Below are 18,480 nucleotides of genomic sequence, written 5' to 3' on the forward strand. Positions count from 1 at the left end.
GCTGAAGGAAATTTTCTTTGATAAAAAATCTAATTCTACCGGAACGCACAGCGTAGCACAGCATGGTCTGCAAATTTCCAAACGCGGTAACTAGACTTGCCTCGGCACGAAAATGAAGATGCGCCACTTTTTACGCCAAATGCACGTGCACCGGTCTATAAAATAGGTTGTAAAGGATTTGCAAATCATTGAATTATTTTTTTATTTACATTTTACTTAAAGGTCCCAACTGTGTTGGACTTTAATTTTGTCGATGTCATAGGCTGAACAGAACTTTTGGAAGGACAACCCAGCAAAGACAGTTGGTTCACTACTAGTTCAGGGGAAAATACTTTCTAATGGCTGTCATTTATTACTTTGAAGGCTTGCTGGACAGATATTTATAGCCTAGGCAGTGAAGCAGTTCTTCAAGAAAAATGGAAATGAGTCAGAAGGACTTATATTATTGGCCGTGGGACTGGGTCAACTTTGAGATTTGAAAGTTTCTCTCTTTTTTTTTCAAGTCAGTCTTAGATAAATGGATGACAATTTTAAGGAGGTCCCAAAATAGGTGACTGGAAGAGTAACAAATGCAAATAAAAACCCAGATGGGACAAAGTCCGATCTTAGGACATTATTTTCACGACTGCAAACCAGGAGCAGGCAGTGAATCAATTTTGAAAAGAAAAAACCACTAAAGCAAATAAAGTATCTCCACACAAGAAATGTGTGGAAGTCTTGCATTGGTTATTACCCTCTATCTTGCTTTCAGGGGATGTACATCAAATCAACATATGATGGCCTCCATGTTATCACTGGCACCACAGAGAATGTAAGTTTGATAGTCACTCAAAACACATCAATACCATATTCTCATTTCATGAATCATGAATTTTATACACTTGCCCACAATTTCTCACATTGCAGTCTCCAGCAGATCAGTGCAAAAAGATTCATGCAGGTGACGAAGTCATTCAAGTCAACCATCAGACAGTGGTAAGTAGAAGAAGTGAACCACATCCTTCATGGACGCAAACCTACTTTTTAGATACTCTCCATTCGAGTCACCATGGCGCTTCGTGCCCTCCTGTATTGCTATGTAGGCTAATTAGTTTTGCAAGTGGAGAAGACGGTTGGATACATTCTTTTAAGACCTTTATTCATGCCAGTCTGATTGCCAGTCGTCTCTCTCTGGAATGTGTTTCTAGAGATTTGAAAAGGAAATTCATGTTCCTCTTTCACAACTGCTCAAGTTTCTTCTCATGTTAAAAGGAGGCACAAAAATGGGAAGCCATTTTAAACGGTGGAACTGTGCCTTGTGAAAGCGTGTGATTCAATGCAGTATCTTGTCAGCTCTGCTCCGTTCAGGGATTTAATTGATATTTCTAGAGGGGAGGGATTTTTTATAAATTTCAAATCTGTGCGTGTGTTGTGCCGTCTTGCTGGCGTGCTCCTCCGTGATGTTTTGCCATAGCTTCTGGTGTTTCCTTCTGTTTCTCATTGACTTGTTAGGGACGGCTCCATCTCACTTCCCCCCGGGTGATGGTGCTGACTGCTCCCTGCCGGGCGCTTAGTTCCAACCACTCGTTACTCCCTCTGTGAGACCCTCATCTCTCTGATCCCTCACCCCGGGGGGAGGAGATAAGCACAGGGAGGCGCAGGTGTGGGGAAGGGCGTGATGAGGCAATCGAGGCATATACTGGTGTGAGGCAAAGCTCGAAGGATGTCGAGGGAGCAGGAGGTAATGAGTGTCTCGGGGAAACAAAGTGAAAAGGAAAAAGGGGAGAAACGCTATGGCACAGTTATGGGAAAGTTGGCCTGTTTTTAGTCATAATCTGGGAGGAAGAATAATGAAAACATTATTACTGGTGACTGTCACAACACTCTCTATGAGTAATAAACGGAATTTTAATGATGACTGTTTTGTATAGAATAGTCCGTTCATTTAGGATCTTTGTTGTGTGAAACCTGCTTCAAAACAAGACTGGTGGTTTTGTTTATGAGGTGAGATTTAGAAGTTGCTCACATACCAAACTGATTGTTTGAAGAGGCAACATAATTATGTGTTGGTAATAGCATTTGGGAAAATAATGAAGACTCCTGGGATTAGAAAAAAATACCCCAGCAGCAGTTTATGTGATGCTGTTATTTTGGTGAGTCTCTCCTTGTATCCATCTGTTCTGTGCATATTTGCAAAGTGAACACTTTCTAACTAGCCTGGTTAACATGCTGTGTGTGTTTTGGGAGTGTCCGCGTGGTTGCTGTGTATACGTTCTGTCCACATGGGCGTCACAAGCTTTTATAGACAGGTGGGGCTCGGACCCCCAGGAGGTGTGAGTGAAGATACCATGCTGTGTAAAGATTTTAGGCGGCCGTTTGATTTGCAGTGCCTGTTTTTAATGCAATATGCAAATACAGAAAACATCTATACAGCATTATTATAGTTATTATTTAGTTATTTTTATTATTTCAGTAGTAATACCAATTGTACTCACACACACACACACACATATATAAAAAAAAAAATATATATATATATATGTATATATATATATATACACATATTTAATGGTGAAATGATCTTTTTTTCAAAGTTAAAAGTACATGCCTACGAATTAAATGTTTTAACCAATTAAAGAAGCAAAATAAAACTTGCCTTAAAAAATCAGTGGTGTTACATTCTAATTTTGGAAAGTCATCAACATGTATCAGTGAGGGATATTCATGGATACTCATGGTCTGACAAAAATGTCTGGAGTGCACAAGCTAAAAAAGGTTGAGAACCACTGAAATCAGTACTATTCTAAATAACGGCTCAAGTTAAATTAACTATTAGCCTACATTTGTCGAAATTTTTCTCAGGGAGGATGGAGAAGAAATTGCTATTTAAGCATTTGTCATGGTCTGTGTCTGTTGTTTTTGGTTTAGTATTTAGTTTCATGTATTTCCTTGTTTGGTTTGTGCGTCACACGTTAAAAACGATTGTGTTCACCCGTGCTTGTCTTCTCACTCCCCAGTATTGTCTCGTTACTTTGTTTGTATTTAGTTCCTTGTTTGCTTACAGTTCTTGTTGGCCCATTGTCATTGTCCCTGTCAAGATGTTGCTCATGTTCATGTGTCCTGTCTCCTGCTAAGTGTTTTCTTAGCCATAATCATAGTTATTGTTAGTTCATTTCCAGTCCTTGTTTTGTTGATCCCTGTTATTTTGCACTTTGATCTTTTTGTTTTTACCAGTCCCTTTTTGCTTTTTTGTTGTTAATTAAATACCATATAAGGTACGCCTGCCTCACTCCCTGTTTTTGGGTCCTCCACATCACACTAAACCTGACAGTATTATTATTTTTATATGCAAATGAGCTCTGCTCATGCATAAAATTCACTCTATAAATCTAAGATAAGATAAGATAAGATAAGATGTCCTTTATTAGTCCCACAATGGGGAAATTTGAGAAATCTCTTGATCTTTAGAACCTTGCAAATGTATCTCAAACTAACTAATTAGCAAAATAGCGTGTGACTTTCTGCTGGCAACTGGAGCTAACTAATTGTTACGAGTGATGACTTTTTGTTGAAAAACTTTTGTATGTTCATCCTTTCTCTCAGTCGGCTGTTGTTATCATCATTATTATGTTATCATTATTGGCTGGCAAGTGTGCTCTAGCTTTGGTACACATCTGCTGGATTTTTTTTTGTCATAATGGCATACTCTATGGGTCATATTCTGCCCTTCGCGCATAATTCTTTTCTCAAGTTGCCTGGCTTGTGCACCTTTCATCTATTTCCCTGTCCAGACTTGTGACATACCCAGCATGTGTAACCTGGGAATTTGTGCTCAGCCACCAAAGAGAGGTGAATCATTGAAGTCTGGGGCTGCTGTAAATCATGGAACATTGATTTTTCCCTAGACTTCTGAATGTTATAGGAATCCATTTGAAACAATGATCATGCATTCAATTTGAACATATCTTACGTAGAGGATATGTCGCGGTTTGTGGGACGTGAGCAGAAATGGCAATCCAGGTTTAAAGCCTTAAAACGTCACTGGGAAGTCTGTTATTTAATGTTCTCCATTGTGTTGTACCTAAAATACTATGCCCTACGATTCAGAAAAAAAAAATCTTGTGTTGTTTTTTTTTTTAACATCGTTTCCCGACTTTAGTGACAAGCAAACCATATATGCGGTTTATCTGGCAACAAACTGATTGAGCAGGCTTTTTTGTGTGGTGCGTGACAGCAATCTGGCAACCCCGCGTGATGGCGACCATTATGCCCCGACCACAAACGAGGGCTGACGCTGACTCATTGAGCAAGTGTCGTCAAAGATCAATACATTTGTATTCAATGATTATAGTTTTGATTAAACTGTGAAAAAGACAGTAGCACAATTCAAGGTTTGGAAGTCAAAGATAAGAGAGGCAACATCAATGAAGTTTTTGTACTTCCGTCTCAGACAGGTTAGCTATGTAAATGTGTGAACTGTGAAGCAAATAGCTAAGTTAGATTGACAGTTTAGCTCACCAATAGCTGGTTAAATTCTAAGTGAAATTGAGGTTGGATATGCATTTAATTGAAAAGACAGTTACAGCGATTGAAACAATCCCAATGAAAAAGTGATCATTAATTAAGCATAGATATGCACACATGACATGACACACACACATAATTTAACTCTTTAGATTAATTTCGCACTCTTGTTTCTTTATTTTAAAGTGATTTAAATTTCATTTTTAGAGATAATTCACTTGTTTGTGTTATGATTAGTGAAAAAATATTTTATTAGTCCAATATAAGTTGTGACCGATTAAGATATGACTTGATTTATGACTTGCTTGAACCAAGTAATGACTTGACTCGACTTGAAATTTGGTGGCGCTCAACTTGACTTGCTTGATTTTTTTTTTTTTTCCAGTAACTTGGGACTTGAAGGTTACGAAGCGCGTATGTGACTTACTCCCATCCTGGTGTTGTCTGCTTCCCAGGTGGGCTGGCAGTTGAAGAACTTGGTTAATGCTTTAAGAGAAGACCCATGTGGTGTCATCCTAACATTGAAGAAAAGGCCACAGAATACCCTGAGTTCGACTCCAGCTCTGCTGAGGAATGTCCGCTGGAAACCACTGGGATTGCAGGTACATAGCACCAATACTGTTATTGCTTGTTTCTGCTCCCTTATTTTTACACTCCATATCAACCTCAGTGTAAATTATTTATGACCCGGTTGTTGGTTTTGCTGTGGTTCACACTGCTGACTTAGGTGCAGTCAGCATGGGATTGATTCTTGCTCAGTGACTGGAGTTGGGAACCTGAGTGTTAATATCTGCGTGTCTCTCTCTTCCTTGTGATTGACTGGTGACCAACATAGGTTGTCAGTCTTCATTCAACTGGGAAACACACCACCTTAACGGTGACCCTGAACGTGATAAAAACTAATATGAATGAATGGATGGATGGAGACATACCGCATCTTCTGCCCTCTGTTTGACATTGCAATGTTTCTGATGAGTTCTATAAAGGAATGTATTCTAATCTTGCTCTAATGACAGTATTTCCCATACAGGAGCCAACATGCTGTAGAGATGGCTTGTTGGGTCTTTTTTTTTTCATAACTGCTGTGCCGTTCAGTGTCTTTGTGATTAGTTTTCAACAATTGTTGTTTGTCTTTATCCTTTTTCCACACACACCAAAAATATCTGCATGCAATGATGCAATGAGATTATGCTGCATCTTGCTTATGGAGCGCTATTCTTTTCTCCTTGTTGCTGCCTTATATGACTGGAGTCTTACGTTTGAAACATGTGTTTATTCATTTATTGTTGTATAAATAATAATATAAATATATTATAAATAACAGTTTAAGAAGCACCAGATACAAACACACCATGACCAGAACATACTGAAATAGAGAAATGTCAGTGGGGAAAAGGAAGTGGTGTCTAAAATTTGTTCACTCTTAAAAATACTTCAGCTCTTAATTATTCATAAGGAAGTACAGGATCTGAAACAAGATCTTCTACTCAGCAGTTTCTGGAGATAATTCACTGACTCCGTAAAACTTACTGTCTTCACACATTTCTCAGTATCACATGATGCATGCTTGTCCGTATGGGTAAGCAAAGTGAATCATCCACGTATGTATCAATGCAGAAAGAACAATATTTTCTCTGATCAGACCTTCCGCTCTCATTTTACATTGTAAAGCAAGTGTTTAGCTGCGAACTGTATATACATGCTTCATATCAAACAGATAAGCCTGGTTTTGTAGGATGAATCATGCAGCTTTATAGTTTATCCCAAATGTGGCAAATATTCCAATGGATTATGACTAAATCCAAAAAAGAAACAATTTGTCCCTGAATGATCATGTGATTCAAGACTCAAATCCCTCCATGGCTGTCTTTTCCATTCCTGTGCGTGTCTCCCTCTTTTTTGTGCTTTTGCCTGTGCCTGTGTTGCATCTAATGGCCTAGAAAAAGAGCAACGTTATCAGCCACTTGTATTAACAAAACGCAAGGGTGTTTTTTTTTCTAACACTGTGCACGTTTGTCACATTGCTCACGTGCGTGCCAGTCATTGTCGGAGACCCCTTTGTTATAAATCTGTGATATGTGTAGGTGTATGAATAATTTACGGTTGTAAATGCCTTCTATTTTGGGTCACATGTATTTGTGAGTTATTTATTGTTGATAAGAAGGCTGAATAGGTAAAAACATATGGCTTTTTCAAAAATATTGGTCTTGAAGTTCTTTTTTTTTAAATTTATTCAATTTACGTGTTAGTGGACAAAATGACAGCTACATCCTCCTTAAATGCTTGACAGCATTTTAATCATTCCGACTTCTCTATTGGCAGAGTAGCAGAATGGAAGAAGATGAAATGTTCACATTCATGTTTGTGAAAGTGCATGCATGCCCTTTTTCCTTTGCACTTTACTGAGCACAACTCACTGCATGTACATTGTCAAAAGAAGGTACTACGACTCGAGAATGTAATATTTCTAGCAGCTGCTCAGCCCTGGTTGATCGAGTAACCTAATGTTAGCGTACCCTATTTCTATGCCTTTTTTTTTCTGGATGCTGGAGTCTTATACTCCACTGTCTGCACATTGATGCCATAGTCATTTTTCTTGCCTCAGTTTCCTCACTAGTGTATTTCCATGGGAAGGGGGACCCACATTGCCTTTTTGGGATGAGCCCGGCCGAGCCCCTTGGCTGCAGGCGCTCGCCAATGAGACCTACATCCAGGCCTGGCTCCAGAGGGGGGCCCAGATGACCCGTGTCCGGGCAAGGCAAAACGAGGTCCAATTATTTTCATCCTCATTAGGGGTCTTGTGAGCCGTGCTTTGTCTGGACCCTCACCTAGGACCTGTTTGCCATGGGGCAAAAAGCATGGACAACTTATCTCCTTTTAAATACTCACGCCCCTCCCTGAGCTGTCACCTTACCGTGGTTGAGGGGTTTATGTGTCCCAATGATCCTAGGAGCTATTTATTCCAACCTTAGACTGAAATACATTTTTAGTTACGGTATTCTAGTGCATGCAAAGATGTTAACATTATGAGATGGGGTAACATCATTCTGTGAAGGACTTAAAGGACAAGATTTGTCAAGAAGGTAACGAACGCCGCAGAATTCAAATGGTTTAAGAGCTGTTTTAACATGTTGGAATGTCACCTGCTGTGGAAGTCCCATCCTGCTCTGTGAGTGTGCACCCCAGCACCACTTCGCCCTTTTCCTAAGGCTGGACTGTAATCACTGAATTACTATTTTCACTCTCGCAGCACAGCTCCCTGCCTCACTCTCCTCTCCACCACTCTCCCCTTTTTTTCTCTCTCTTTTTGACCTATTTCCTTGTTTCCGCTTCATCGCATCCCTCATTTTTTCCGAACCATTTTCATCATTTTTTGAAAAGCTGTTTGACTATGAACAGAAGACTGAAAATTAAAGTACACACACAAGCCCTGCAGACGAGGGGCTGGAAGGTTTTTCCGTGAAAATGGACTCTATTTACATGTACGCTATAGAATCTTTGTTATGGAGGATCTGGAAGCCGTGCATAATTCAAAATTCACATGCGAGCGACATGACGTCAGCAAGGCCTCCTTGTTCACTTGGCGGACCCAATGACAAATGACATGTCCTTGAGTCATGCTGAGGTACTAGGCCATGCTAGCTTTCCTCTGCCCTCAGTGAGAGCTCCGTTGTCATAGAAACAGACACGGTGAACCCGGTGTGTAAAAAGGCTTGAAACAAAATGACAGAATAGTGAATGTGGGAGAGGCTGCACAGTCGGAGCCTATACAACAAGTCAGCTACTGTGTGTGTGGAAATAGGTGCCTTCTTTGTGATTCACTGATTGATATGGACCCTGCTATCGATCAGGATATATGTTCCATTCTTTTGTTTTCAGTCTGCTTTTTGTTTGTAATGAAGTTGGAAAATATCTAACATTTACTTTCTATAACCTGTGCTCCAAGAGACTCAATTACAACCCAATCGGTCTTTATTTCCCATCAGCCGGTCCCCACCAGCCCTACCAGCACCTCACCTACTCCAGGTGGAACTTTAAGCATGTCCAAAATGGATGCCCAGGATGTGTACATCCTTTCTCCTGTCTCTGGACTCTACAGCCCCAGGTGAGGGTCTGAGAACTCCGGTTCTCTCTGCTGACTTTCATGATGGCTATGACTAAAATGGTGCTGTGCTCACAGGGAGGAATTGGGTTTGATTTCATGTGATGACATCACCCGGTACAGTGTGAGCTCTCAGTCTGGTTCGAAAGGGTCAGAGGCTGTCAGCTACTACTTGGACCAGGAGAGCGGTCAGTACTTCTCTCTTTTGGAGGGCGACGGACCACCAGGCTCTGAATATGACAGAAGCCGTAATACAGGCGTGCGCAGGCGGGACAAGACCCCCACACACGGTAAGAAGGCGATCTAATGTTACAAAAGTGTTTCCAAACCTGTGCTTCTTCAGTAGAACAGCATGTCACCTCGACAACAAATGTTTTCACCTTTTTGTTATCAACGTTTCCTCATTATGTGTTCATCATTTGCGCTAATGGCTGTTTATCACCTCTGCCGACACGGCTTCTGATGCTGTTTGACCACCCGCATGATGCAGCATTACACAGAAAAGTCTGGGTCAATGGCCTGGAACATGGTTAGAAGGGTGTTGCATGGACCAAAGAAGAATAATTTTATCCTGAGGCAGAGGGATGATGTTCAATATTTGGCACCTTTCTTTATCTCTCAATAGAGAAGCATCCCGACACTGAGCTGTCATGGTCTAAAATCAAACACAAATCCATGAACGCAGTTTCAAGCCCTCTCTCTCCCTTGGCACCTAGGGCCCCCTCTCACTGACCCAGACAGCTTTCAAGACGTCCTCTTCCTTCATGGGAGACTCTCAAGAGGCCGTCATGATGTGAAAGGCCGGGGTCACACGACAAATAACTGCATTGATATGCATCCACAGGAGTTGTGAGTCTGGACTATGTCTGGACTGTCAATGAAAACAGGAGTCTGTTTGCGATTTTGCAATGCAGGGATAAATTGTCCAACTAATCAATTTATTTATTTATTTTTTACGCAGACATTAACAATCCGGATGACAGGAAGCGGTGTCACAGGAAATATATAGCACAAAAGTAATCTAATCGAATTTATGATCTTTTTTAATTGACTATCCCGATATCCTACTGTAGCATAGTTTGATCATTCATCGCTTGGAAAAACTCCTATACATGTTGCATCCTTTTTCTCAAGTCAGAACTCCATGATCACACACTTTTTATCTTAAATTCGCAGATTAGCTTTTTGACCCGCTGCTGTGCTGGACTTTTCTAGTGGTCCCAGACTGCTGAATCTTATCGTTTGGAATGATGCTGATCCCTCCAAATCACCAAAGTGCTGAGTTCATTGGTTTTCTTGGCAACAGCAACCAAGTCTAAACAAATGTGCTGCATAAAAAGGAAGGATGTTTAAAATCAAGGCAGTGGGTTGTTTTGATGACTTATATGCCGAATTGTACTATGTTAGACTGAAAAAGGGGACACAGAGGTTGCTCTATCATCTAATTCAGAATTCCTTATGGGTGCATGTGAGGAAAATGTAGTAACTACGTAACCTAGTGGGAATTGGTGTCAGTATTATTTTGTGAAAGTGTTAAAAGGAATTTTGCATTTATATTTAATGCCAAATGCCAAATCTAGATACAAAGTTCATTAGTTTCATTAGAAAGTCTGTAATATTTTTTATCTTGATTTATTTCATACATCGTACAACAGACAGATGTCACAAACTCGTTTTGAACTACAGTATATGTATAAAGCAGCGGGACAATTGTGATTTTGACGGCACGGAACCTTCAAATATACTGATTAGGATAGTTTTCAAAAAGCTTGAGTCAATGCTTGATGGGTAGATAGTGCAATCACAGTCAGTGCCTAATTTGAATTTAGTCGTCAATTTTCCCAAACCAACAACACTTGATTTTAGTCTGGGCGGGGGGTTACTTGGAGTGAGCCCACATCAAAACAGGGAGAGCATTGAATATCCACACAGAAAGGATAACTAAAATGTGGGTCACGTGACCCTCGTCTGGCATGTCATTCCAGTTCCTCACCTGCACACACCTTGTCTACCTCTCCCTTGTGCACCCACCAGTCTCAGTCACTCTCTCGATCGCTGCTTGCCAACACCCCAAATACCCACAATCCCCCTTTAGCCGACTCTCTGATCACTGGTTGGATCGTTCCAGGTGACCTCAGACCTGTGTCCATGCCTCCCGAATATAACTGGATGGCCGAGGCCAAGGAACCCAGCATGGGCAAGAGAGGGAGCCGAGGTACACGCATACTAACACATATACATGCAAACGCTCCCCCTCACACTGTAAAAACCAAAAAGTCAGGACCAGTGCTTGCTTTGCTTCGTACTTGGCTCAATACATCCCATCCTCAGGTTGTTCATGGTGCTGTGGTTGTGTACGGATACATATCAGAAAGTTATGTATCCAACGTAGTGACAAACAAGCATAAATGCAAGGGCATTGCATTTATACAACTGCTGAAGAAATGAAGGTACTGTAATTTCAATGTGACTAACAGTTTGCATGACAATTGATCTGCATTCACCTCAACACTCTTGCCAGAAAGTCTATGAATAACATTAAAATACAATAATACGGTCTGGTTCAGGTGCATTTCTTTTTCCTTCTATTTCTCATTATTTTGTCAGATTTAGATTTTCCTGTTTAAATATATGAACAATGAACAAATGATCAGATTCAAACTTTCTGTGACAGTCTACAGTTTAGCAGTCGCTGCTTCTAAATCTGCATAATCATTGTATCAGATAAGCAGGATGTCCCTCGCTGTGGAGTCACAGCCTACCAGATAATGCAGCTTTGGAAAACTTTTATCAGTTTCTGTTGTTGTTATTTTTATGGAAGGGTCTCTCTCAATGTCAACGGGCCCAACGTTCGGTTCTCCCTCAGCTCTACCCTATCTTCAGGCCTCTTTCATTTTTCTCCCTCTCCCATCCATTCTGTTGAGCCTGTCTCATCATCTAACTGCTGCCATTTGTCCTCAACACAGATTCAGATAACTCCCTACTACGTTACCTCAGTGATGACAAGATCCTGGTCATTGAGGAGGAACCCGAAGGTCCGGGTAGAGAGAGCCGGAGGGACTCCACCAGACGCTCTCGGCGCAAGAGCCGCAATCCCAGCAGCCCTAGCTTTCCCCTCAGCCCATCCATGCTGTCCTCTACACTGCGCTTAGACCAGCCACCAGATCCTTTGCCTGTATGTCCACATTCATTTCGAAAATCCACCAGAATATTGGACTGCCTGTTCATGCACAAGTTGAATTCAAGTGTATTTAAGTATAAAAGTACTTCGTGTATTTTGGCACCATATGATCGATGGCAGATTTTGTTGAAGCCTTCTTTTTAGGTAAGCTTGAAACAAGCACGCAGCAAAAGTGAGGAAAGTTAGTGTGATGTTTGTATGAGTGCCATCAACAGGAAGCCAGATTTTGTTTTGTTGTTCATAAGATGGATAGTGGCCCGAGTGTACATTTATTAAATATCGTTCATGTGAGAATGCTGAGTGAGTCAAGCACAGTGAGTGGTTAACACAGCAGCTTTAAAACCAAAATATTTGTCTTGATATTTGAAGATCCAAAGAAAAGATGAGCAACGATGAGTCGATCACGTCATTAAGTTTGTAAAACATCATCTTTCAACTACTTTTAACCTCTTGCACCTGGGAATTACGATAATACAATAATACAATACAATATTTACAATATTTATTTTTACAAAAGCACTCTTGTTGATCATCTTTTATTTGGGTGTTCAGCATCTCGAAGCACTCATAAATATTTTTTTAGCAGAATTATATGTCTTTTCATCTTGCATGCATGTGCTATCGAGTGAAAGTGTTGCACCGCGTCGGTTATGGTCCTCGCCTCAGATTCATCCTCAATTGTATGTGTTGTCTGACTTTAAGAACAAGGAGAGTGAACTTGATCTTCTGGCAGCTTTCTGGATCATAAGAACAACAGTTCACACTGAACCCACTTGCATGCACATAGACAGGTGTGCATCTGCACATTCAGGCTCACTCAAATTAATTAGTATGCAGGGAATCAACTTTGTCTCACGATTCATCCTAAAATCCCCATCATCTTAGAAACACCAGATACTAAATGGGAATTTATTCTGGGCAAACACACACCATACACACACACACACACACCGACACACCCCCACCTACACACAAACAAACAAGCACGTGTCATTGTAGGTGAGGAGGTGTATGACTCAGCATCAGCGAGACCAATTATGAATGTGCTTTAAACGCGAATACACAGACACACTCCAACATGTTAGTACACACTGTCCTCTCTCTCTCTAAGCTTCTAAGTGGTCTGTTTGTTTTGGTGACTCAAATCCAAGCAAAATCACATGTACAATTACAGCTTCTGCAATATTCTAAATTCTTTTCGCTCTCCCATATTTAGAATTGTTATTGGAATTCAATATATATATATATATATATATATATATATGTATATATATATATATATATATATATATAAAATAATAAAAAAAAATATATATATATATATATATATAAAAAAAATTTTTGTTATTTATTTATTTTGTTTTTTCTTCCGGGTACTCGGGTTTCCGCCTATGTATCTAAAAACATGCATGGTAGGTTGATTGAACACACTAAATTGGCCGTAGGTGTGGGTGTGAGAATGGATGGTTGTTCAGCTTTGTGTGCCCTGCGATTGGCTGGCAACCAGTTCAGGGTGTACCCAGCCTACTGCCCAAAGACAGCTGGAATAGGCTCCTGCTAACCTTTCTCTGCTTGTAGGAGGTTTGTTGTCTTCAGCACGAATGACAAAACTATTGTCCATTGAAAACGTGCAAATGTGGACATTTTAGGGGCTTTTAACAGAAGTTTACTTTTTCTCTATCTTTTAGCGAGGAGCAGACACACTGCGAGACTCATCAGACAGGTAAGTTTGTAGATTTTGTCACAATGCAGGAATACATGTATCAAATTATAGATAGGAGTGATATGATTGTTCCAGTCACAATCAATGTTATTCCAGGTACTCTGGTTCTGGAAGCTCGGGAGCAGCCTCCATGAAGAAAGTAAAGAGACTTTTACTTGTTTTACTTGGTCACTTTGTTTAGTTTTTTATGAATACAACCAGCTATTATTATTTCTATTCTCTTTTTCAAAAATATTCAATGGATTCAACGTTATGTCAGCTGTCTCCTAGCAACCACATCCAATATAAGCTTGTAGTTAGCATTTGTTTCCAAACATACACAGAAATAGAAATAATTTGAGCTGTTCACTAATTGGATTCTAAATAAGTTTATTGAAATAAAACAGCCTGCCACCTGAGTGTCACTGTCATTGGCAACATTTCATCATTGTTTTAACGTAATGTGGGTCAGCCTAGTTTTCGGTATACAATTGTTAATCCATTTGGTTTCGTTAAATTACCCCGCTTGCTCTACATAAAAATGCTACATTATTAGTTACCCAAAACCCTATTATTTCATTTTCAAGGGACCTCAATTTTATTTATTAATTCTATACATCAAACCAAATAATAATGGTGTATGCCTATTTGTATTTTGAGCTACATTACGTTTCAGATAGTGAAAGGCCCCCTTCACAAGGCATCGCGTCACTTAATGCTCATATTAAATCATATGATACTAATCTGTCCAGTGGAAATTTTACAGTTAAATTATTACATTTTTCTGACATTACAACATTGATGCTCTGTTTCCTTAAAGACATTCATAGAACTGCACAATGTATTTTGAGTTATGGGTAAAAAAAATAATGATTACGTTGTTCTACTTCTGCCTTTGTTCGCTTTATTCGAGACATTAACTAGGTTGTTATCTGTGAAATAATGAGCTAATTCAGATTGTTTTCCTCTCTCACTGTCTTGCAGTCTTTCCATTACACCTCATTGAGAACGAAAACCAAAAAGAGAAGTAAAGGTAGATATACATATCTTTTTTTAGACTTTTGTGATATCTTTGGATGCTACTTGTGTTATCTGTTTTGTATGTTGGTATTTTTATCGTTGTCATTGCTTTGGGAGGCAGTGTTCCCTCTAAACTGCACGCTGAACAATTGCGTACTGCTCTCACCCTTTCAGCGAACAACACACTCACACATATATACTCTCATTTCTTCCTTTCCACCCAAGTTTAGCCGACAAACAGGACACCACACCATCCCCACTTCCCTTACAGTTTAAGTAGCGCGACCGAGGGTGCACACTCAGATGTTCTACTATAGTTCGAAGCATCCATTTACACACATACACTCGCCCTCACCATCCACCCTGTAGCTACGCAAACTGCTCCATTCAGGAAGTCCAATCATGGGTGTAGTTCACAAGCCCCTTAAATGATGCTCTTTCGTAATTCAGACGCCAGGCTTCTAAAAATGTATGTGTTTTATTGAATAACATATTTTTTTCATCGTATCTGTAATGAAAGAGTCGTGTCTAAAAATATGTTTGGAAATGTGGTGGAAGATGGAAGTGAACCAGGGACCTGTTTTAACAGGAGGGCAATTACCCTTTTTTTAGAATTCGGATGGGTTTACTAATTAAGAAAATCATCTGGCCGAACTGGTTGGCTTATAACTGGGTTCCAAATGCACTATAAAATCGTTTGTTCTCATCTCAGGTTCACTCACCAGTGCCAGTCGTAGGAGGATTTCCTGTAAGGATCTTGGCCACGGTGACTGTGAAGGCTGGCTGTGGAAGAAGAAAGACGCTAAAGGATACTTTACACAAAAATGGCGGAAGTATTGGTTTATCCTCAAAGAATCTTGCCTCTATTGGTACACCAATCAAAACGTAAGTCGATGTTAGAATGTGAACCCTGAACTAATGTATTCACTGAATGAATAAGAAACAGCGACAAAAAAATACTACAAAAAAAAAAAAAAAGACATTTCTATTCTGTTAAACAATTATTAGCTGGCGCAGAAGCTGCAATGTCAAGCAAAGTTGAGAGAATGTAGACTGTAATGTGTTGCATTTATAAAATACCTTACATTGTGTTCCCTTGATTAAACTTCACTTCCTTTGAGCATTAAAAGCCTCAGGTTGTATTGTAGCTGTTCTATTGATTTTGCAGGTGACAAATATCGCAGCCTAGGCATAGGGTGACGCTGAGTGCTTTTGTTTCATGTAAAGTGATGAAAGGCTTGACCCAGCCAATGTAAACAACAACACATTTAGTTTGAAGAACAGTTCTAGAATGAAATTGGTGTCTCAGTTTGTGTGCCATTTTGTTCCCTGATGGTGATGATAATAATATACCACCACTCTCCATCTGTCTTTGCCTGCAGGATGAGAAGGCTGAGGGCTTCATCAGCCTCCCTGAGTTCAGAATAGACCGAGCCATAGAGTGCAGACGGAAATTGTGAGTGCTGAAAATTGTTAATCAAGCACATTTGCTCTCGCCTGAACAACATGAGTTCACGCAAACTACTGCGTGTACACAGAAGCACTAATTGTCATTCTTCTATCTGGCTAACTGCAGTGCCTTCAAAGCCTGCCATCCCAAAATCAAGAGCTTCTTCTTCGCCACAGACTGTCTTGAAGAAATGAACAGGTGATTGTTAGTGTTTGCATGTTTTCACGAATGTTCTAACTGAGTTAACGAAAGTGAGTGCCCATGACTACAGGTTTTTTGGAATGCTTAAGCTCGAACAGTGATTCCTGTAGCACAATTTCTAAAACTATTCAAATGTATCACAAAACCACTTGTTGTGGGTATCGGTTTTTAATTGTGATCGCGTTTAGCTCCTTATAATCTACGCACTTTCGACAAAGAACAAGCCCGCCCCGACCGGGGACGTGGAGGGACGAATCAGACCCGTGGCCAGCGACTCGGTGATGTAGTCCTTCATGGCACCTTGTTCGGGCTGCGAGACCTTGTAGAGGCGGACTGACGGAAGCATCGTACGGACGGTGAGGAGGCAAGGACGTGGCGCGCTCCTTGCTGAAAACGGGGCGGAGGTTGTGGTAAATAGCCGGGACGTTATCGAGGTTCACGTCTTTCACCGGGACTACATTGACCTGCCGACCCTCTTCGGCGGAACGTAGGCAGTGGGCGTAACAGAAAGGGCTCCAGCTCTGGATCGCTAGGCGCCCCCAGTCAATATCCGGGTTATGCGCTTTTAGCCACGGGATCCCCAGGACGACCGGGGCTGCTCTAGCCGGCATTACAAAAAAGGAGCGTTTCTCGATGTGGTTACCGGAGAGTTTCAGCGTCAGGGGCTCGGTTAAGCGGCGGATGTCGGCTAGTAGGCGACCATCGAGATCGCACAGCTTTTCGGACCGGTCTAAGTCCGTGACGGTGCACCCGAGCTTAGCGACCAACCCGGCATCTATGAAGCAATCGTCCGCCCCCGAATCGATCAGCGCCCGAATCTTGACTGAGGTGTTCATGACTATGAGTTCCCCCTCCACCTCCAGTCTCCGCGTGTTGCCGGTCTGGGCCGGCGCTTTCGCTGGGGCGTCTGGCTGCTCCTCTCGGGGGTTGGAGTTCGCGGCGGGGTCGGCCGCGGACTCACAGCATTCCTCGTGGCGAGCAGGTGACCCTCGACGGCTGGCTCGGCGGGGGCAGGTGGACGCTCGATGGCCCTGGAGACCGCAGTAGAAGCATGCCCCCGACCCGCGACGACGCTCTCGCTCTCGGGAGTCCAGGCGGCCGGCCCCCAGCTGCATCGGCTCGTCGGCTGGCTGTGGCTCGGGAACCCGGAAGCGTGGCGGCTCGTGTCGTCACAGCTCCAGCCCTCGTTCGCAGCGGCGCTCCCGCAGACGATTGTCGAGACGGATGGCTAGGGTGATGAGCTCCTCCAGGGTCTCGGCGTCGTCTCGAACCGCCAGCTCGTCCTTGAGGGCGGAACTCAGCCCTCTCCGGAACACCGTCCGCAGGGCGCAGTCGTCGAACCCACTCTCGGCGACGCGGACCCGGAAGGCGATTGAGTAGTCCGCCACCGACCGGGAGCCTTGAGTGCAGTCCAGAAGTTCCGCTCCCGCCTCCTTCCCCCGAATCGGGTGGTGGAACACCCTCTCAAACTCCGTGATGAACGCGGGGAACGAGAAGCGAATTTCCGGACGAGCGTTGCTCACGGCCATTGCCCATGCACTTGCTTGGCCAGTCAGGAGGCTCATCATGAACGCTACTTTAGCACTATCGTGAGCATAGGTAAGGGGTTGCTGATCGAAGATCAGCCGGCAGTGGTGGATAAAGGGGCCGCAGAGGCCGGGCTCACCGCCGTAGCGGTTGGGATGGGGCAAACTGGGTTACTTAAACGGGAAGCCCACAACCGGCTGCCCGGTCGGGGCCGCGACGGGGTGGGGGACCGGAGCGACAGGGGCCGCCAAGGTGCCCAGATGGGCGTCGAGGCTCGTTAGTTGGTGTGCCAGCTGGCCGACCGCATCGCGAGTTCGGACGCCTGCTGGCCTATCATGCTTCCTTGACTGGCCAAGGCCTTAAATACCTTCTCTGAGTCAGCGGGATCCATGGTCGGATTATTCTGTCAGGACAGAAAAAGCGGTGTAAGGTGGACCCTTAAGCGCAGACTCAGGAGGTAGTGTAGACAGTATGTTTATTTAAGACCGTCAAGCACACACAATAATCACTATGAAGAATCTCTTTATCAATTTATTAACCGCAAGGGTTCTATGAGTACCAACGCCGGGAGGGCGAAACGAAAAACGCTGGGTGACCGAGTCACTCCAGGAAATAAATAACGAAGGAACAGAAAACGCTTGCAACGCAAGGAACCGAAAAACGAGTAGTGCTTACCACAAAAGGGTGAAGGAAAATCCAATTGCAACGAGAAACTTAAAGCGAGCCGTCAAGTAGCTGGGAATAACTCAATAACACAAGATACGCAAACAACACACGGGATCAAATCGCGACGA

General features: G+C 42.3%; 1 protein-coding gene across 3 annotated transcripts in view; it reads left to right on the forward strand.

Moving 5' to 3' along the window:
• LOC148337897 (connector enhancer of kinase suppressor of ras 2) overlaps positions 1–18,480 on the forward strand; it is a 58,806-nt gene that overhangs the window by 31,558 nt on the left and 8,768 nt on the right. For 2 of the 3 annotated variants that reach the window (XM_088293357.1, XM_088293359.1), the window contains exons 7-19: positions 752–811; positions 907–975; positions 4,959–5,105; positions 8,490–8,608; positions 8,684–8,895; positions 10,734–10,820; positions 11,572–11,780; positions 13,475–13,509; positions 13,606–13,648; positions 14,473–14,521; positions 15,221–15,393; positions 15,891–15,964; positions 16,085–16,156. In XM_088293357.1, the coding sequence (XP_088149483.1) occupies positions 752–811; positions 907–975; positions 4,959–5,105; positions 8,490–8,608; positions 8,684–8,895; positions 10,734–10,820; positions 11,572–11,780; positions 13,475–13,509; positions 13,606–13,648; positions 14,473–14,521; positions 15,221–15,393; positions 15,891–15,964; positions 16,085–16,156 (1,349 nt within the window). The remainder of the gene's footprint in view (positions 1–751; positions 812–906; positions 976–4,958; positions 5,106–8,489; positions 8,609–8,683; positions 8,896–10,733; positions 10,821–11,571; positions 11,781–13,474; positions 13,510–13,605; positions 13,649–14,472; positions 14,522–15,220; positions 15,394–15,890; positions 15,965–16,084; positions 16,157–18,480) is intronic. The other variant, XM_088293358.1, reaches the window with a different exon arrangement.

This window comes from Idiotropiscis lumnitzeri, chromosome 4 (genome assembly GCF_059441095.1).
Source record: "Idiotropiscis lumnitzeri isolate Australia: NSW breed Sydney's pygmy pipehorse chromosome 4, RoL_Ilum_1.0, whole genome shotgun sequence".
Lineage (NCBI taxonomy): Eukaryota > Metazoa > Chordata > Actinopteri > Syngnathiformes > Syngnathidae > Idiotropiscis > Idiotropiscis lumnitzeri.